At 50.4% G+C, this 21,497-nt stretch overlaps 2 protein-coding genes across 2 annotated transcripts in view; both read left to right on the plus strand.

Moving 5' to 3' along the window:
* The first annotated feature begins 1,288 nt into the window (after positions 1 to 1,288).
* Positions 1,289 to 11,167, plus strand: slc38a5 (solute carrier family 38 member 5). Its single transcript, NM_001011051.1, is given in 16 exon segments — positions 1,289 to 1,340; positions 5,412 to 5,589; positions 6,075 to 6,156; positions 6,307 to 6,422; positions 6,815 to 6,888; positions 7,020 to 7,112; positions 7,343 to 7,424; positions 7,531 to 7,613; positions 7,801 to 7,859; positions 8,671 to 8,805; positions 8,959 to 9,038; positions 9,133 to 9,233; positions 9,386 to 9,510; positions 9,589 to 9,733; positions 9,844 to 9,947; positions 10,040 to 11,167. Coding segments are annotated over 15 exon segments (1,482 nt in total). The 5' UTR covers positions 1,289 to 1,340; positions 5,412 to 5,491; the 3' UTR covers positions 10,145 to 11,167.
* Positions 11,168 to 12,262: 1,095 nt separating this feature from the next.
* The window catches only part of was (WASP actin nucleation promoting factor), a gene marked incomplete at its 3' end in the record, with an annotated part of 33,523 nt that continues 24,288 nt past the window's right edge, over positions 12,263 to 21,497 (plus strand). Inside the window, 3 exon segments of the mRNA NM_001114203.1 lie at positions 12,263 to 12,382; positions 20,420 to 20,554; positions 21,275 to 21,361. Coding sequence (NP_001107675.1) covers positions 12,269 to 12,382; positions 20,420 to 20,554; positions 21,275 to 21,361 — 336 coding nt within the window.

The following is a 21,497-nucleotide window of genomic DNA, read 5'->3' on the forward strand; positions in this document are numbered from 1 at the left end:
TGCCACACAGATATACACAGGCCAGTCCTGCAGAGAAGTGACAGTCAGTGCCACACAGATATACACAGGCCAGTCCTGCAGAGAAGTGACAGTCAGGGCTACACAGATATACACAGGCCAGTCCTGCAGAGAAGTGACAGTCAGTGCCACACAGATATACACAGGCCAGTCCTGCAGAGAAGTGACAGTCAGTGCCACACAGATATACACAGGCCAGTCCTGCAGAGAAGTGACAGTCAGTGCCACACAGATATACACAGGCCAGTCCTGCAGAGAAGTGACAGTCAGTGCCACACAGATATACACAGGCCAGTCCTGCAGAGAAGTGACAGTCAGTGCCACACAGATATAAACAGGCCAGTCCTGCAGAGAAGTGACAGTCAGTGCCACACAGATATACACAGGCCAGTCCTGCAGAGAAGTGACAGTCAGTGCCACACAGATATAAACAGGCCAGTCCTGCAGAGAAGTGGCAGTCAGTGCCACACAGATATACACAGGAGAGTCCTGCAGAGAAGTGACAGTCAGTGCCACACAGATATACACAGGCCAGTCCTGCAGAGAAGTGACAGTCAGGGCTACACAGATATACACAGGCCAGTCCTGCAGAGAAGTGACAGTCAGGGCTACACAGATATACACAGGCCAGTCCTGCAGAGAAGTGACAGTCAGTGCCACACAGATATACACAGGCCAGTCCTGCAGAGAAGTGGCAGTCAGTGCCACACAGATATACACAGGCCAGTCCTGCAGAGAAGTGACAGTCAGTGCCACACAGATATACACAGGAGAGTCCTGCAGAGAAGTGACAGTCAGTGCCACACAGATATACACAGGCCAGTCCTGCAGAGAAGTGACAGTCAGTGCCACACAGATATACACAGGAGAGTCCTGCAGAGAAGTGGCAGTCAGGGCCACACAGATATACACAGGCCAGTCCTGCAGAGAAGTGACAGTCAGTGCCACACAGATATACACAGGCCAGTCCTGCAGAGAAGTGACAGTCAGTGCCACACAGATATACACAGGAGAGTCCTGCAGAGAAGTGGCAGTCAGGGCTACACAGATATACACAGGAGAGTCCTGCAGAGAAGTGACAGTCAGGGCTACACAGATTCCCCCAGTGCAGGGGAGGGGCAGGTTCTGGGAGGGAGGGGGTGGTTGCTGCCTGTGACTGGCGGGTGGGTTGGTTGGGAGGCTGGGATAGGCTGCCTCCTTTCTCTTCTCTATGTGTGTGTGTGACAGCAAGCACACCGCCTCCTCGTACTCTCCATTGCTGCTGATAAAACAGGGAGGAAATCTCCCCTGGACTGGAGGGCCCCCCTCTTGTGATGAGCTTGGTGAGTGTTTGGGGTGTTGGGGAAGGGGTGAGGGGGAATGGGAACTCCTGGGGGGGTGCAAAGGGGGGAAACCCATAACTTTCCACTGCCCCCCTTGGTGTAACTCCATGCGGCTCTTGCATCAGACGACACTCGATCAGCCTGCCCCTCCCCTAACTGACAGTGAAGGGGGGCAGTTCTCCTAACATGGGGATATCTCTACATGGGAGGGCATCTTCTTATAAGGGGGTGTTCTAAAAATGGGCAGGAAGAAAGTCCCCATCTAGGGTGCAAACAATTGCCCTTTTACTTTGTGTGAGAGGGAGCACATGTTTCACTCCCCCCAATGCCCATACACTGAGTGCAGGCAAAGCAGTGAGTGTGACCCCGAGACCCCCAGACTGTGTGGGGCGGGGGGCATTGCCCTGACTCTGTACTGGAGTCTCCCAGAGAAAAAGGGGGGAGTTTGAGAGACTTCTGGGGGAGATAAGCTTGCTGAGTTAAACCTGAGACCCCCAAAGAGAGAGTTAGACTCCCAGAGAGAGACTGGGGGGAGTTAGGCTGCTGAGTTTAAGCCTGAGACTCCCAAAGAGAGAGTTAGACTCCCAGAGAGAGATTGGGGGGGAGTTAGACTCCCAGAGAGAGACTGGGGGGAGTTAGACTGCTGAGTTAAACCTGAGACCCCCAAAGAGAGAGTTAGACTCCCAGAGAGAGACTGGGGGGAGTTAGACTGCTGAGTTTAAGCCTGAGACTCCCAAAGAGAGAGTTAGACTCCCAGAGAGAGATTGGGGGGAGTTAGACTCCCAGAGAGAGACTGGGGGGAGTTAGACTGCTGAGTTAAACCTGAGACCCCCAAAGAGAGAGTTAGACTCCCAGAGAGAGACTGGGGGGAGTTAGACTGCTGAGTTTAAGCCTGAGACTCCCAAAGAGAGAGTTAAACTCCCAGAGAGAGACTGGGGGGAGTTAGGCTGCTGAGTTAAACCTGAGACCCCCAAAGAGAGAGTTAGACTCCCAGAGAGAGACTGGGGGGAGTTAGACTGCTGAGTTTAAGCCTGAGACTCCCAAAGAGAGAGTTAAACTCCCAGAGAGAGAGACTGGGGGGAGTTAGGCTGCTGAGTTTAAGCCTGAGACTCCCAAAGAGAGATTGAGGGTAGTTAAGGCCCCCATACACGGCCAATTCTAGCTGCTGATACCGATCCCTTAGACCGATTCGGCCCGTGTATGGGGACTACCGACGGCATGAAATCGGGCAGATCTCAATCGGGCAGGTTAGAAAATCTAGTCGAATCGGGGACCCCATTGGCTCGTTGATGCGGTCCCCGGACCGACTTTTCCTATACCCGCCATTATAATTCGATCGTTTGGCCCTGGATTCTCCCGATATCGCCCACCCGTATTGCCAAACGAGCGGATCGGCCCATGTATGGGGACCTTTAGGCTTGCTGAGTGTAAGCCTGAGACTCCCAGAGAGAGATTGGGGGGAGTTAGACTCCCAAAGAGAGAGATTGGGGGGAGTTAGGCTTGCTCAGTGTAATCGTGAGACTCCCAAAGAGAGAGATTGGGGGGAGTTAGACTCCCAAAGAGAGAGATTGGGGGGAGTTAGGCTTGCTCAGTGTAAGCGTGAGACTCCCAGAGAGAGATTGGGGGGAGTTAGACTCCCAGAGAGAGATTGGGGGGAGTTAGGCTTGCTCAGTGTAATCGTGAGACTCCCAAAGAGAGAGATTGGGGGGAGTTAGACTCCCAAAGAGAGAGATTGGGGGGAGTTAGGCTTGCTCAGTGTAAGCGTGAGACCCCCATAGAGAGAGATTGGGGGGAGTTAGGCTTGCTCAGTGTAAGCGTGAGACCCCCATAGAGAGAGATTGGGGGGAGTTAGGCTTGCTCAGTGTAAGCGTGAGACTCCCAGAGAGAGATTGGGGGGAGTTAGACTCCCAAAGAGAGAGATTGGGGGGAGTTAGACTCCCAAAGAGAGAGATTGGGGGGAGTTAGACTCCCAAAGAGAGAGATTGGGGGGAGTTAGACTCCCAAAGAGAGAGATTGGGGGGAGTTAGACTCCCAAAGAGAGAGATTGGGGGGAGTTAGACTCCCAAAGAGAGAGATTGGGGGAGTTAGACTCCCAAAGAGAGAGATTGGGGGAGTTAGACTCCCAAAGAGAGAGATTGGGGGGAGTTAGACTCCCAAAGAGAGAGATTGGGGGGAGTTAGACTCCCAAAGAGAGAGATTGGGGGGAGTTAGGCTTGCTCAGTGTAAGCGTGAGACTCCCAGAGAGAGATTGGGGGGAGTTAGACTCCCAAAGAGAGAGATTGGGGGGAGTTAGACTCCCAAAGAGAGAGATTGGGGGGAGTTAGACTCCCAAAGAGAGAGATTGGGGGGAGTTAGACTCCCAAAGAGAGAGATTGGGGGGAGTTAGACTCCCAAAGAGAGAGATTGGGGGGAGTTAGACTCCCAAAGAGAGAGATTGGGGGGAGTTAGACTCCCAAAGAGAGAGATTGGGGGGAGTTAGACTCCCAAAGAGAGAGATTGGGGGGAGTTAGACTCCCAAAGAGAGAGATTGGGGGGAGTTAGGCTTGCTCAGTATAAGCGTGAGACCCCCATAGAGAGAGATTGGGGGGAGTTAGACTCCCAGAGAGAGAGATTGGGGGGAGTTAGGCTTGCTGAGTTTAAGCCTGAGACCCCCACAGAGAGATACTCGGAGGAGACTCCCAGAGAGAGACTGGGGCAGCGAGACAGCAGGGGACGGGAGAGTTGTACAGAGAGAGAATCTGGGGAGTTTCCTAAGGTTCGTCTGACAACGTGTCCAGTCCCTGGGGGAGCAGCCCTGTAGGTAAACAGAGAGGCGCCGAGAGCTCAGGGAACCCTCCCACTGGTATAGAGAGCCCACAGCAACACCCCTCTGGCACAGAGAGTGCCCCCTAATAACTGGGGTACAAGGTGCCCCCCCATGCTGGCAAGTAGAGAGTGCCCCCTAATAACTGGGGTACAAGGTGCCCCCCATGCTGGCAAGTAGAGAGTGCCCCCTAATAACTGGGGTACAAGGTGCCCCCCATGCTGGCAAGTAGAGAGTGCCCCCTAATAACTGGGGTACAAGGTGCCCCCCCCGGCAGCTGGATAAGTTAGTATTTCTGTGTGTGATGCTTGCTTGTCAGTTTGTGGGGGGAACCCCCCAGACTTGGGGAGACCTAGGGCTCACTGACACCCACAAGCACAGGGGGCAACTTGCACCTTTCCCAGCAGTCAGTTGGGCGTAGAAGCACTTTTACTAAAGGGACCTGAGTCAAACTGTTCAGCCATTTGCATCCAGAGCATTATGGGAAAAAAACATGGCAGTTACACTCTAACTGCCATTTTGCTCACTGCTCTTGCTGATGTAAATAAGCCCTTTAAACTCCTTGCTGATTGGCCCCGGGCCAGAATAATACTCTGGACTCAGGTGTGGCAACACCTGGCTTTTGAGGAACACTGGGAGGAGTTGTTAAACCTCCCCAGGACCCTATCAGCTCCTTCCTGACAGCCAATCCAATCAGCCACTTACATTTAAACAAATAATGTAAATATTACTGAGTAACAAAACCAGGTGACCAGTTATTTTTGTTGTGGGATCAATAGACAGAACTGGGTACTGTGTAAGCATGTGTGGGAACCGCCTCTGTTTGCTCAGCTTATTGTGTGCCCAGAGCATTCCTTCTCTGTATATTTGTATTTATACATATGGGTAGGGAGGTGCCATAGTGTTTCCCTTAGACAGTACAGTATGGGGGTACAGCTTATTGTGTGCCCAGAACATTCCCTCTCTGTATATTTGTATTTATACATATGGGTAGGGAGGTGCCATAGTGTTTCCCTTAGACAGTACAGTATGGGGGTACAGCTTATTGTGTGCCCAGAGCATTCCTTCTCTGTATATTTGTATTTATACATATGGGTAGGAGGTGCCATAGTGTTTCCCTTAGACAGTACAGTATGGGGGTACAGCTTATTGTGTGCCCAGAACATTCCATCTCTGTATACTTGTATCTATTTAGGTAGCACTGTAGGTAGGAGAAGCTCTCATGGATGCCCACAAATGCCCTGATGTCTCATGTATCTCCCTTGCAGGCCGTCATAATCTCTACCCTGCTCTCTCCGGTACCATCCTACTGTAACCAGCAGCTCACAGAACCCATTTGGCGCCCACCATGGAGTTGGATAATTTAGGGGATGGAGAAGATGCCCACATGCTGAATGGCAGTGTGTCGGAGAGCCTGAATACCGAGAGACTAAACATGGAGGATGGGTGAGCATGATGGGTGGGTACGGAGCACTGGAATGTCACAGGGAAGTGGCGGGATAGGGCCCTGTGGGTGGGGGGCCAAGGCAATGGCCAATCTCCCTCAGTCGTATAACAGTTATGTCTGTACTGTTCCAGGATCCCCCCCCCCGGGGAGAAACACTGCATTTATTTAAAGGCACAGCCCCAGCCTGACCCACAGTGGGAAATTCAGCCCCACGTTCCTAGTTACCACGGCAACAATGTGCTCCTGGATTCTGGGAGCTGTAGTTCTGTAGTGCCAAAGCCTACCCTGCCTCACCCTGTTACTGGGTGTTTATAAGGCCTCCAAAGGGGCAGCAGCTGAACTGAAGCCTAGCATGTTAATCGCCTTCCTGGTGGGGAGAATAGCGCTATCCCCCTCCTGTTCGCCAGGCAGATATACCTGAGGGGCAATTTGGGCCACTTCTGCCCCTTGCTATGAACAGCTCCCAACTGGGTTTCTTTTCTAGGGATGAAGCGGAAGAAGCAGCTCTTGAAGAAAGGGAGAAGTTTCTGTCGCATGTGGTTCCCCAGAAATCCAACTTTACCGATGTAAGAACCGCGGGTATATTTTATATACGTCCCCATCCCCTCGGCACTTGCCCATATTCCCCGCTGTGCCACCCTGTATGCATGCCCCTAACCGCCATATTCTCCTCCTTACACCTTCCTACGCCAACCGCTTCTATTTTATTCCAACAGTTCGAAGGGAAGACATCATTTGGCATGTCCGTGTTTAACCTGAGCAATGCCATTATGGGCAGCGGGATTCTGGGCCTGGCCTATGCCATGTCTAACACTGGCATCATTCTCTTTGTGTGAGTACCCCTGCCGCACCGTGGCACTAATACTGTAGCCCTGCACTCTGCTTATCAGCATGGGAAAGGAACCTACGGCTTACAGCACACCTAGCCCAACAGCTGCGCGGTTTCCACACTCGGTGACACCGAGGCATACAGACAGGCTAAGGAAGTGTTCCTGGTCAGGCAGCTCCATACCAGAGGAGCAAAGAAAGGGGCATTGTGGGCAGAAATACTCGCACAAGGCGCCTCAGTCCCACTTTATAAATGAGCTGACAGATGCACTTATAGAGAAAGCCATGTCAGTGCCAACAACAAATTCACATAAGCCATTTACCCTGATATATACGACTATCAGGATGTGCCAGAGCATGCCTGTATGTGGCCTAATGGCTTTTTCTGCTCTACAGATTCCTCCTGATCTCCATTGCTCTACTCTCTTGTTACTCCATCCACCTTCTTCTCAAGTGCTCTGGAGTTGTGGGTAAGCACGCGTTACATGGCGTCCTCCTTTTCTGTCTCCTCAACCACTTGGTTCTCTCAGTTTGAAGTCTAAATTCTCCCACCTTCTCACCATGGTCCCACTCCTTGTCCCTCCTATGTCTCTCCTTCCAGGGATTCGTGCTTATGAGCAGCTGGGACTCCGAGCTTTTGGCACTGCAGGGAAGATTCTGGCAGCAGTGATTATAACAATGCACAATGTGGGAGGTAAGGAAACCCCACTAAGCTGTCTAATGTCTCGTCTATTCCATTTCCTCCTACCCATACACATTATATTCTCTTGTAAGCAGCCGTCTGCCCCATGTTGATGCTCCTGTTGTGTCCGACCTTCTCTCTTCCTCCCCTCCATCCTCATCCTCAGTCTTTTCTCTTGCGTATGTGATGGTACCAAACCGCTTTCCATTCGCCTTATAGACCTTTCCTATTCTGCGTTTCAGCAATGTCCAGTTATTTGTACATCATCAAATATGAACTGCCGCTTGTTATCCAAACCTTCATGGGCCTGACCAGTAATTCCGGGTAAGAATGGTTGCCATGTATGTAAGATCAGCATCTCCAAGCATAGGATCAAACTCTTGCGTGTCTTTGTACCCTTGGCCAGTATTGCGTTTTCTCTTCCCCGCAGGGCCTGGTATATGAATGGCAACTACCTCATCGTTATAGTCAGCATCTTAGTCATTCTTCCCCTGGCGCTTATGAAACATCTAGGTAAGGCGTGAGAGTAAGACTGGTTACTAGTAGTGGGTAAGTTGTGTGATGAACACCCAGTACTGCTAGTGTGTTAGGGTGTGAGACAGCACAGATTGCAAAGGGACAGCCAGTTTGCAACCTACTGTATGTTTGTCCATCAGAGGGGGGGCAGCATTCTGACAGTATACTGCCCTTGTTTCTGCAGGATACCTGGGATACACCAGTGGTTTCTCCCTCACGTGTATGGTCTTCTTTTTGTGTTCGGTGAGTGCAAGCCAACAGCCAAGGCTAGAACCTTTCTTCTTGTACTAATACAGGGCAGCAACCTGGTGTAGCCAGCCACTCTCTGGTTCCCTATACACTAAGCCCAAGCCTCTCCCAGTTTCAAACCTGCAATCACTTTCCCTGTTCCATGGATCCAGCACTGTAAGTTGTGTCCATCTCTACATCCAATCAGCGCTCTCCCTAGTACAGCCCTGTACTGCCCATCTCATACCATTCAGCTGTCCCATGCCCGTTTGCCCAGATCTTCCACTTCTTGTCTAGACTTGATTGAGGTGTTCCCCATATTTTCCATCTTATCCCCATCTTGCCTTGTATTCTTTACTAAAGGTGGCCATACACGCTAAGATCCGTTCGCTGGCAAGGTCGCCAAGCAAGCGGATTTTCTCCCGATATTCCCACCTACGGGTTAATTCGGGCTAAACTGGATTGAATTAGAACGACAGGTATAAACGTCCATTGTTCGGGACCACATCAACGAGCCAATGCGGTCCCCGATCCGATTAGATTTTTAAACCTGCCTGATTAAGATGTCATGCCAGATGTCGGTCGGGCAGGTCTGTCGTTACTGCCCATACATGGGCTGATAATCTGCCGAATTGATCTAAGGGACTGATATCGGCAGCTGGAATAAGAATCCATAAGAATCGTTTGCCACTTCCAGCTCAGACTCCCACACTCCAGCCCAAGCGCCACACTGCTGTGTTGTTACCAGCTTGGGTCCCATCTCCTGCACCAGGTACTGCTTCCCTCCCCAACCTGCCTATGTCTCATACCAATTCCTTCTTACCAGGTTATATACAAATACTCTGTAATTCCTTGCCCGCTGAACAGCACGGTAGCAGAAAACCACACCATCTACACCAACGGTCAGAAACTGGAGGAGGAAGACGTATGCACAGCTAAGCTACTGACAGTCAATTCTCAGGTGAGTGTGAGTAGCTCATGTTGTGACGCCACATAACATGTCACATAACAACCTGTGTAAGGCAGCCATGGGAATGCCGGGCAGAGACTAGAGTGCTGTCCCTCCATGCTGAGTTCTGGCTATTTCATCACAAAGTCTTATTACTCTTTGCAGACAGCTTACTCCATCCCAATTGTGGCGTTTGCCTTTGTGTGCCACCCTGAGGTCCTGCCCATATACACAGAGCTACGCAGGTAATGTAAACAGGCACAAGTGTGCCCAAACCACTGACCTCTTGCCTATCTCTGTCTCAGATAATCACATTGTTCATTTATTTATTACCCCCAGGGCTTCCAAGTCACGGATGCAGAATGTGGCCAATGTTTCCATCTTTGCCATGTTTATCATGTACCTGCTCACTGCCATCTTCGGCTACTTAACCTTTTACGGTGAGTGCCAAGCATGAAGTGACTGCTGCTCGCTAGAACACCACGGCAGGGGTTTGGGGAGTTTAGGAGAGGAAACGTGGGGTTGGGGAGAGGAAAGCAGTGTGTGGATTTGGTATGACTAAACACTCATGTCTGTGGCCCCTTGGCTGTAGGTAACGTGGAATCTGAGATGCTACACACTTACAACAAGGTGGATCCCCTGGACAAGCTGATGCTCTGCGTGCGTCTGGCTGTGTTGGTGGCTGTGACACTCACTGTACCGGTGGTTCTCTTCCCAGTAAGTACCACCTAGCACTCTGTCTGTAAGTACTTACTATAGGAAGTGCTCGCCCTTACACTGCTCTCCCATCTGTAGATCCGCAGAGCTATCCAGCAGCTTCTTTGTCCAGGACAGGAGTTCAAGTGGTGGCGTCATATCCTTATAGCTGTGGTGCTGCTTATTGCTGTCAATATTCTCGTCATCTTCGTCCCCAACATCAGGGACATTTTTGGCGTTATCGGTAATATTTGCATCCTGCGATCCCTTCAGTGGGAGACCCACACCCAGTGGCATAAATATACAATTATATATATAGAATTGCCTGATTATCTTTGTTCTCGGCTATTACAGGAGCCACATCAGCCCCGAGCCTTATTTTCATCCTGCCGAGCATTTTCTACATCCGCATCGTCCCCAATGAGAAGGAGCCACTCCGGTCCCGTCCCAAGATACAGGTCGTTACTCCATACTCGCAGTCGCTCTCTCTTTATCCTCTTTTTCGCTCTTCCTGCCTTCCCCCTAAATTCCCTTTGTCTCCTCCATGCAGGCTGCCTTGTTTGCTTCTCTGGGATTCATTTTCATGATAATGAGCCTGAGTTTCATCATAGTCGACTGGGTGACGACAGGAAAGAGCAACGTTGGGGGGCACTAACCGGACCCTCCCTCCTCTCCCTTTGGATATGAACATTGGGGCAGCTCCCCTAGGGACCCCTATATCCAAAGTGATGCAGCAGCACGGCCTCTGCAACTGGAAGGAACAAATCCTTAATCAAACTTGAGAACCAAAGGACCTGAAGCAACTAAATGAGGAGAGAGGGACCTTCTCATGAAACCGCACAAGATTAAACCATAGGTGCCCAAAGTGACTCTACCATGCCGGGTGTGGAGTCACACTCATGCTGCCCTCTCACTTGACCCTCAGCCACTACAGAGATGCAACACTCTTTATTCCTTTTCCACGGGCCCCATCTGTCTGTCCTTGGAGAAAGCACTAGGTTGGACATGAACCCCAAGCACCTGTGCGTTATTTCCCTCACCTCTGCAACTTGAGTGTTACCAAAACTTCATTGAATCACAGTGTATCTACCTCACTATGCCCCCTCCAAGAGGGGGTAAGAGTGTGTGCTGCACTCAGGGGGATAGTTAAGCACTCTCTTTGAGAGGACACTACAGCAGCAACACAATAAAAGCCATATCAGCTACCCCTACACGTCACTAACAGCCTTTTCCTTTCTACCAATGCAAGTATGAATGTGCTGGTGTGCCAGGTGGCTCGCTGCACCCCTATACCCCGCAGCTGGGGATACAGTGAAACAACACTAGTTGTGAAGGCAGCAGTTCCTTTTTTATAATTAACTGTTACACATCTGTAGCCACACAGCTATAGTATCCCTAGCCTACACTTGGCTCCTAGTTCAGCTGGCCCCCATACTGTGGGAAGCTGGCGGCTTCAGATCTTCCCTCTCCTCCTGATCACTGTGAATTCAGTGGGAATTCCAATGCTTTGGTGCTGGATTGTGCCAACTAGCGCAGCGCCCCCCAGTGTTACACACTCCACCAACAGGCTATGCTGGGAGGGCAGGATGACAATTCCCAGACTGTTACAAAGGCCACAGCGAGCAATGTGCAAGTGTGGACTGTATGCAGAAAAGAGGTAATAAATAATTTTATGTGACTCGCGGCTGCTTATTATTTTATATACAGACTTATCTTGCACAACGTGACTGCTTTTATTATGTAGTAGTAGTACATTAGATTATCCATGATTATTAGGCCACAGCAAAAGGTTCTGCGGCTCAAGGGGGGACACCTGTGGGCCCTTTAATGAGTTTATTTGCCCCTTCTCCCCAGATACCCTCTGTGCTAAAGTGTTAACAAACGCTATGCTATTATGTACCGCGACCCAGTGTGATTATATGCATACACCCCATTTACCCCACAGGGACATGCACTAACCCCCAAACTTGCCCTCTGCCCCCTTATCACTACACTGCCCAAAGGTATCTCCCAGTGGGTAGCTCTTGATGAGCAAAACATCACAATCAGAATACCCAAGGCTATTGTGATACTAATATCTACAGTTAGTATTAGTGGTTGTATATATATAGTTTATGTATGTGAGTGTATAGATTGGTAGGTGTGGGTTGTGTGCTGGGTTTACTTGGATGGGTTGAACTTGATGGACTCTGGTCTTTTTTCAACCCTATGTAACTATCACCTGATCTATGGATTCCCCTCTGGGACACGTCAGTTACATACGTCCCAAAGCCGCGACCCTTTAATACAGTTCCTCATGTTGTGGTGACCCCCAGCCATAAAATTATGGGAAATATGTGTTTTCCGATGGTCTTAGGCAACCCCCAAAGGGGTCCCGACCCACAGGTTGAGAGCCGCTGTCCTAGAACCTCGATCAGAGAAAAAAGGGGTCACAGAAGCCAATGCAACATGTCTGACTGTTGTGATAACACTAGATAATAATAATACGACCCCGCAGCTGTTCTATCTCATACCCAAACAGCCGGCTAGACTGCTGTAAGTAGTGGAACCCCAAATGCACCCCCAGTATTGCATTACACTCGCCCAGGAAGCCCAGCTTGACGCGCTGCACACACTCCAGTGCTGCACTATATGACTGTGCCTCCCCCCCCCGCCCCCAGTGCAGTATCAGGTCTGGGTTCCACTCACTGGTGGTTTTTCAGCTTCCGTTCCGGTTTCCACATACACAGCAAGTTCCCCTTTCTCGTCTTCACGTTAAGAGAGTCGGGCAGCTCGGAGCATGAGTCGAGGGGGACCAAAAGCGGCAGTCCGCCAGCAGGACAATGTCTCTTCTAGCCTCCTTTTGCCCCAGGAGAACCAGAAGGTATTCCAGCTGCTTGGACGGAAGTGCACGGTGAGACATGTGGGGGCAAATTGCTTAGATGGTGCTGGGCGGGGTTGGGCAATAGTAAATTCAAGATCACCCTACTAATGGAGTCCTTACAGCATTGCCCCTTTGGCTTATAACAAAGTTATGGCTATATGAAACCATGGTGGTGGCAATAATTCACCCTATATGTCCTGCGGGCACTGACCCCCAGTTTGGGAAGTGAGGCTTCCATGCTCTTACAATGCTCTTCTGCTTCCATTAAAGATCTCCTAAGCATTAGGGCAATAGTGAAGTCTGTTAGTCCTGGGGGTGTATTTGTTAGTAGCCTGGGGGCAGCCTGTGTGAATTTGCCCTCCTTGACTGAACTGAAAGGCCAATTAGTGTAAAGGTGCCCATACACGTTAAGATTCGCTCGCTTGGCGAGATCGGCAAGTAAGCGGATCTTCACCGATATCCCCACCTACGGGTGGGCAATATCAGGGAGCGTGTTGGCTAAACGATCAAATTATAATGGCGGCAATGGGGCAGTCGGTTCGGGGACCCAATCCGACTAGATTTTCTAACCTGCCCGATCGAGATCTGGCCAATTTCAGTCCGTCGGTAGTCCCCATACACGGGCCGATTAGCTGCTGAATCAGTCTAAGGGACCCATATTGGCAGTGTATGGGGACCTTAAGACTTGGGGTGGCCATGTATTCTTGGAACTATGGCTGAATGACACATATGGAATCCATATCCTGATTGGCTAAGAAGTTATTCTAATGGCTGCCTGCTGCAGCCTGTAATGGTTTCTGCTAACATCCACGTACGGGTTTCCTTCCCACCCAGCATTAGGATATTTATGTGCAAGTCTGTGACCCCTACTAATTGCAAGCTCTGTGGCCGTGGGTCTCATTGATGCTGAGTTACGCTGTGCAGTTGTATAGAAATGAGAAACCATCTAAAATATTATTTTTGTGCTGCTGCAGCGACAAGTTTTTGAGTTGGGGGAGGGCGGAAACAGTTTCTAATTACTCCCCTGCTTCTGCTTTCCTGCCCCCAGTGCAAACAAAGGAAGCTCTATTTGCCGAGTGAGAAAGAGAGGCCGGACGCCAGATAGAGCTGCGCTCCCTGCTAACGTAATATTATTATTATTAACATTTATTTATAAAGCGCCAACGTATTCCGCAGCGCTGTACGCACTTCCTGAAGAGATGCCACTGGGTACAGCTGGCAGAGATGCCACTGCGCACAACATGTAATGGAAACAGATAAGAGGGAGAAAGCGTATTATTCTATGAGCAAACAGAGGTCCGTGTTCTGGTTCTGGTTTGTGTATCTCTGTGTTTTGTCTCGCGGAGACGACACATTATCAACAAGAAGCCTCGCATTTCCAGCAACCGATCGGCCATGAGTTTATATTAGTTTTATGTCGATGAAATGCCCGCCTCACCCTGTGTGAAGTAACTGGCGAGCTTGGCATCTGCCCTGAGGGTGCAGTGACAGGTGGGTGCAGTTACACACGATTGTGCAGTAGGGTGTCGGACAGAGCACAACTGCGGTCAGGCACAAGTGGGAGGAGAGGCTATAACAGCGTTTTTCAACCACTGTTCCGCGGCACACTAGTGTGCCGCGAGAGGTTGCCTGGTGTGCCGTAGGCAGGGCACCAATGTACTAGGGGGGCACTGCTCTTGGCACCAATGTACTAGGGGGGCACTGCTCTTGGCACCAATGTACTAGGGGGGCACTGCTGCTGGGCACCAATGTACTAGGGGGGCACTGCTCTTGGCACCAATGTACTAGGGGGCACTGCTGCTGGGCACCAATGTACTAGGGGGGCACTGCTCTTGGCACCAATGTACTAGGGGGGCACTGCTCTTGGCACCAATGTACTAGGGGGCACTGCTCTTGGCACCAATGTACTAGGGGGGCACTGCTGCTGGGCACCAATGTACTAGGGGGGCACTGCTCTTGGCACCAATGTACTAGGGGGCACTGCTGCTGGGCACCAATGTACTAGGGGGGCACTGCTCTTGGCACCAATGTACTAGGGGGGCACTGCTCTTGGCACCAATGTACTAGGGGGGCACTGCTGCTGGGTACCAGTGTACTAGGGGGGCACTGCTCTTGGCACCAATGTACTAGGGGGGCACTGCTGCTGGGCACCAATGTACTAGGGGGCACTGCTGCTGGGCACCAATGTACTAGGGGGGCACTGCTCTTGGCACCAATGTACTAGGGGGGCACTGCTGCTGGGTACCAGTGTACTAGGGGGGCACTGCTCTTGGCACCAATGTACTAGGGGGGCACTGCTGCTGGGCACCAATGTACTAGGGGGCACTGCTGCTGGGCACCAATGTACTAGGGGGCACTGCTGCTGGGCACCAATGTACTAGGGGGGCACTGCTCTTGGCACCAATGTACTAGGGGGGCACTGCTGCTGGGTACCAGTGTACTAGGGGGGCACTGCTCTTGGCACCAATGTACTAGGGGGGCACTGCTGCTGGGCACAGAGTTAAATTTTTTAACATTTTCTAATGGTGGTGTGCCTCGTGATTTTTTTCATGAAACAAGTGTGCCTTTGCCCAAAAAAGGTTGAAAAACACTGGGCTATAAAGCCACCCATACAAATTCAGATTTGAGTCTTCTTCCGACTGTCATTTTCTAAACTGTCCGATCAACTAAACCAGGGGTCCCCAACCAATGGGCCGTGGGCTGTGCTGAACTGGGCCACCTCTGGTCCCAATTACCTGTGATGCCAACTCCATGACAATAGCTACAGTATGCGAAGCCCAGGAAGCTTTCTACCGATCGCAAAAAGGACCAAAGTACTTAAAGCTCCATATTAAGTGTCAGGGGCAGTGCTGGATTTCAAATCCGGGCGCCCTAAGGCTGACCCACATTCACGGCCGCCCCACCCCGTGTGCACATGCGTAAACAAACATCTCTCCCCCACCCCCGCCACAAGCATTTAAACTCCCATACGGAGCAGTCGGGGAGAAGTCCCCATTACTCCGTATGGGAGCAAAAGGTCAAAATTTTGCTGCGGCGGGGCGGCATGCTGCCCCTAAATTTGTGCCGCCCTAGGCCCGGGCCATTGTGGCCTCACCACAAATCTGGGCCTGGTCAGGGGATGTCGCCACTTAGGTGGGAGTAAGAAGAGCGGAGGGGCTGGGCGCATCTAGTTGCTGATTTTGTATTATGATGAGCTGTATTATACCCACCACCCCTGGTCCTCGGAAAAATTCTCTTGCTTGAAACCGGTCCGTGGTGCAAAAAAGGTTGGAGACCACTGAACTAAACAACCAATTGCCATGGCAGGGAAATTATTAAGACTATAATTCTGAGACTACAAATGGTCCTTAAATCGTCCGAAACTAGGTTTTGTACAATTTTATCGCTAGGTCAGGTTGGTTCAGCCCGGCATCGGCACAATTGGGTTGCGGGGGGCTTCGGGTTGAGCTCTGCTGCTCACCCTCCCTGCCCGGGGCCTAACATTGCTGGCTGCCTCTTCCGGCTTGCGAATTTATAGGTGCGCCACGACATGCCCCGCCCCCTTTTGTGACATCATTGCGGGGTGGGGCAGGCGCGGGTCTATAAATAGGAGAGGTGTGTGTACAAATTGTCACGCCAGAAACTTTCTCATTGCTTTACACCACTAGGGACTCCGTTCAAATGAACAGCAACAAAAAGAAGCTCTTAGAATAAAGGTGGCCATACACTTTAAGCGAGCGGATCTTCTCCCAATATCTCCACCTATGGGTGGGCAATATCAGGCTATTTCAGGCTAATTTGGCCGCTTGGAGCCAGGACCAAACGATCAAATTACAACGGCGGGTATAGGCGCAGTCGCTTCGGGGACCGCATCCCCGATCCAATTAAATTTATAAACCTGCCCGATCGATATCTGCCCGATTTCAGGCCAGATATCGTTCGGGCATGCCCATCGTTGCCGCCCCTACACGGGCCAATAAGCTGCCGAATCGGACTAAGAGACCGATATCGGCAGCTACAATTGGCCACCTTAACTGTGTAGAAACGGACACGGTAAACAGGGGACTGTAGCAAATTCAAAGATGGAGTGTGCCGTAGGTAATAAAGGGAAAGTACGGACAGCAGGGAGAGGCTAACAGTATATTTGGCACAGTGGCACAACCCGATGTTACTGGGCCCCACAGCCAATTCAGTTTAGGGCCCCAAAACATCGGTAAGTTGACCAATTCTCCCAAGATGAATTGAAATGGCTCATTATTTAGGCCTTTACTCGATATCCCTGCAACCACAGGGTCTGCTTCGTCTGTACCTCCACCCCAGATGTGGCAGTTTGGCTCGTGACATAATAATGCTGATGGCCACGTGTTGCATTTATACTAGGGGCCGCACTAAAGCCCCCAATGTGCTCTGCACACCAGACCCCCGCAGGAAGTGCCTAATACAAAGAATACACCGAGCTGCACACGTGACACATCACATGTGGGGGGGGGGGGGGGGGACACAGGCATGTCATGTTACACGGATTAAAGGAACAGAACAAGGGTTTATAGATAAAGAGCTTACAGATTCCAAGAGAGGTTATTCCTGGGGAAATCCAAGGCAGCCTTTTCCATTTTTTCCTCTGCGGGGCAGCACTCCCCACCTTGTCCGACCAGTAATGGCTGCGCTCACCCCTATAAATAAACATAATTATGCACATAAATAGGGTGCCCGGTGCACAAAAGCACATTTTTCATGGGAAAGTAACCCAGCTGGGAGTCACTGAATGACTGACCAAGCACCCCCAGACCCAGTACTGGAGCAGAGACATCAACTGTGTATTGGGGGACTGGGCGTGGCCTGATGTGCCATCCCAACTGCCCATTGGCCCATTCATGGCACCCAACACTTCCGGCACACATCCACTTAGCAATGTATAAACCAGGGGTGGGCAAATCCGGCCCATTGGTCTTTTTAATCCGGGCCGCTGACTTCGCAAGTCTCATCACGCGAGACTTGGCGTCCGGGGACTGACGAGCGGAAACGGCGTAACACTGGCCTGGCCCGCCCATCAAATTTTAAAAGTCAATGTGGCCCCTGAGCCAAAAAAGTTTGCCCACTCCTGGTATAAACTCAAGGGAAGGAGATATAGCAGTGGAAGGTGGGACGGGGCGCTCAGAACCGGGTACCTCCTGGGCAACGCAGGGGAAGCTAAGATTGAGCCCAGGCCCGGATTTGTGGCAAGGCCACAAAGGCCCGGGCCTAGGGCAGCAAAAATTTGACGCCCGCCGCAATAAAATGTGTAAGTTTGGCTCCCTTACGGAGCAATTGGGACCTCTCCCCACTGCTCCATATCGGACTTTAAATGCTTGCGCATGCGCGGCCGCAGGGGGGAGTGGTTCAGCGTTCATGCATGCGCACACGGGGGGGGGGCTTAGGGACGACCAATGGGGGTTGGCCTAGGGGCGACGGAAGGACAAATCCGGCGCTGATTGAGCCGTTTAAATCATTTACTATTTTCGTCTGATCTGTTTGAGGGGAGGAAGAGTGGGGTTCGTAATGGCAGCTCTGCATCAGTTTATAGAGCCCCTTCTGTGATTGGCCCAACTATAGCTAATCAAAAACTTGACCAATCAGGGTTTGGAAACTAGTGATGCACCAAATCCCGCATTCGGCTCAGGATTCAGGCCGAATCCAGGCTTTTTTTGAAGGATTCGGTTTCGGCCGAATCCACCGTCCCCTCAGATGGCAGCGTCTGGCAGGTTACCAGGGGAGGCAAAAAGCCAATCCTGGTAACTTTAAAAGCCCCCCCCTTCTGAAACGAAAAAGCTGTGGAAAGCAGCGAGGATGGCAGCATTAACTTGGCCGCCTTAGTCGGCTAGGACCCCTGAAGCAGTGCCAACAGCATGCCCATATCTGCCTATATATATATATAGAAATTAGGAATGCACTGAATCCATTATTTTGGGATTTGGCCGAACCCCGAACCCTTCATGAAAGGTTTGGCCAAATACTGAACCCTAATTTGCGTGTGTATATTAGTTAAAAGAAGGGTTAAAGAGAACCGCGCGCGGTGAAACATTTTTATGTGACAAAAACTTTCGTGGTTAAAGGATTCAAACTCAGCTGGGAACGTGGATTCGGCCGAACCCCGAAGGCTGATTTTTGGCAGAACCCTGAAGCGAAGCTTGGATTCAGTGTATCCCTAATATATATAGTCAATCAGTACCCCCTATTGTAACATATAAGGATATTATAAGTCCCTGAGGAGTTCCTTATAATATATAGTCAATCAGTACCCCCTATTGTAACATATAAGGATATTAAAAGTCCCTGAGAAGCTCCATGACCAAATAAAGGGACGAGGCCGAAGGCCGGGTGCTTCTATACAGGTCATGGAATTCTGAGGTGACTTCTAATATCCTCATATTTTGCAACAGGGGGTACTTTATTTATTATAATATAAAGTTTTAGTGAGTCATGTGACAGAAATGACATCACTAAGCTCCGATTATAACTGATGACATCACTAAGCTCCGATTATAACTGATGACATCACTAAGCTCCTAATATAACTGATGAAATCACTAAGCTCCGACTATAACTGATGACATCACTAAGCTCCGATTATAACTGATGACATCACTAAGCTCCGATTATAACTGATGACATCACTAAGCTCCGATTATACCTGATGACATCACTAAGCCCCGACTATAACTGATGACATCACTAAGCTCCGGTTATACCTGATGACATCACTAAGCTCCGATTATACCTGATGACATCACTAAGCTCCGACTATAACTGATGGCATCACTAAGCTCCGATTATACCTGATGACATCACTAAGCTCCGATTATAACTGACGACATCACTAAGCTCCGATTATAACTGACGACATCACTAAGCTCCGATTATAACTGATGACATCATTAAGCTCCGATTATAACTGATGACATCACTAAGCTCCGACTATAACTGATGAAATCACTAAGCTCCGACTATAACTGATGACATGACTAAGCTCCGATTATAACTGACGACATCACTAAGCTCCGACTATAACTGATGACATCACTAAGCTCCGATTATACCTGATGACATCACTAAGCTCCTAATATAACTGATGACATTACTAAGCTCCGATTATAACTGATGACATCACTAAGCTCCAATTATAACTGACGACATCACTAAGCTCCGATTATAACTGATGACATCACTAAGCTCCGATTATAACTGATGACATCACTAAGCTCCGATTATAACTGATGACATCACTAAGCTCCTAATATAACTGATGACATCACTAAGCTCCGATTATAACTGATGACATCACTAAGTTCCTAATATAACTGATGACATCACTAAGCTCCGATTATACCTGATGACATCACTAAGCTCCGACTATAACTGATGACATCACTAAGCTCCGACTATAACTGATTAAATCACTAAGCTCCGATTATACCTGATGACATCACTAAGCTCCGACTATAACTGATGACATCACTAAGCTCCGACTATAACTGATGACATCACTAAGCAGTGTTTATAAGGGTATAATTTGCGGTTCGGCCCCATAGGGAAATGCCCAAGCTGTATATTATATAGACACAGGGGTCAGTCAGAGGGACTGAGATTCTCCGTTTCCCGCTTTTCGAAGCAATTTGCGCGCCTTAGGGACGCTGCTTCGGAACAGCCAATTAGCAGGCGTATAGCGAGAGTGACGCTACGTAGGGCCAATCAATGGACAGAAAGAGCGGCCGTGTAACTAAGAAACGCGCTGATGCCCCGCCCCCCCGGGATGGAGCGGGAAGCCTATGAGAGAAGTAATAATGCGGCGGCCATGTTGGGGTAGAATGGGGGAAGCATAGAACTTAGTATATTGATTTTCCTCATTTGGTCCCAGGACTTCCCATAGCTACTGGGCTTCACAGCCTTCCTCTGAAAGTTAAAGGGGAAGTAAACCTGTGATGTATTCCTTAATCCTCATTGTATTGGATAATGTGTTTCAGAGGGGGCTCCTGCCCTAGGGTGGGGGAAACCATTCAGGAACACGGGGGGGCCTGTATCTCTAACGCGTTTCTCTTTCCCCCCCCCCAGACGCTGGCGACAACGGTGGTTCAGCTGCTCGTGGTGCAGGGCGGCGACCGGTGGGCAAAGCAATTCCTGGGGGTCCTGTGTTTGGTGAAGGACAATCCCCGCCGTTCCTACTACTTCCAGCTGTTTGATCTGCAGGTAAGTTATATGCCCTGAGTGTGCCCAGCTGCCGTCCCCACTCAGTGGGGCAACTAGAAGGTACTAGGGCACCTTACAGGGCTGAAAAGTTAACTATTAGTATGTCATAGAATTGTCGATTCTCAAACGGGGGTCGCTGACCCCGGCAACCAAAAAAACTATGGCTCTGAGAGGCTCCAGTTTTATTGTTATTTTATTCCTTATCTTTCTACAGGGTCGGACTGAGGGTTGCCCTGCAGGTGCCCCCGCCGGCCACGTCCCCTAACCCCCCCACCGCAGGGTCCCCCACCCAATGTCCTCCCTGAGCGCACATAAATTTACCGCTTGGGTAGAGGGAGCGCCAGCAAGGGTCGGGTCTGGGCCGCCGGCACCCACTAGGACTGTGGCCCAGTCCGACCCTGTCTTTCTATTTGGCCCCTCTCCTATTCATATAACAGTCCCTCATTCAAACCACTCCCTGGTTGCTAAGGTAATCTGGACCCTAGCAACCAGATAGCTGCCGAAACACCAAACTGGAGATCTCCTGAACAAAAATTGAAATAATTAAAAAACTACAAACAATAAAAAATGAAGACCAATTGCAAATGGTCTCAGAATAATACTCTCTACATCCTACTAAGAGTTAATAAGAACCCCTTTAAACCGTGGGTAGGGAATGTGGGGCCCAGTCACCCCAAGCGAGAGGCTGTATGAGTGGCTAAGTGAGTGTTCCCTTCGCAGGAGGAGAAGGCAGTGTGGGAGCAGGAGTTGTACGAGCAGCTGAGGTACCTCCCGGCCCGGCCCTACTTCCATACCTTCTGCTCCGACGTGAGTTGCCTGGGAGGGGCCATGGGGGAGGGGCCATGGGGGGAGGGGCCATGGGGGGGAGGGGCTAAAACTGCTGTTAAAGCTTTCTCCGTATTCACAAACACAAACCCCCCTATATTCCCACAACAGCTCACAG

This window comes from Xenopus tropicalis, chromosome 8 (genome assembly GCF_000004195.4).
Source record: "Xenopus tropicalis strain Nigerian chromosome 8, UCB_Xtro_10.0, whole genome shotgun sequence".
Lineage (NCBI taxonomy): Eukaryota > Metazoa > Chordata > Amphibia > Anura > Pipidae > Xenopus > Xenopus tropicalis.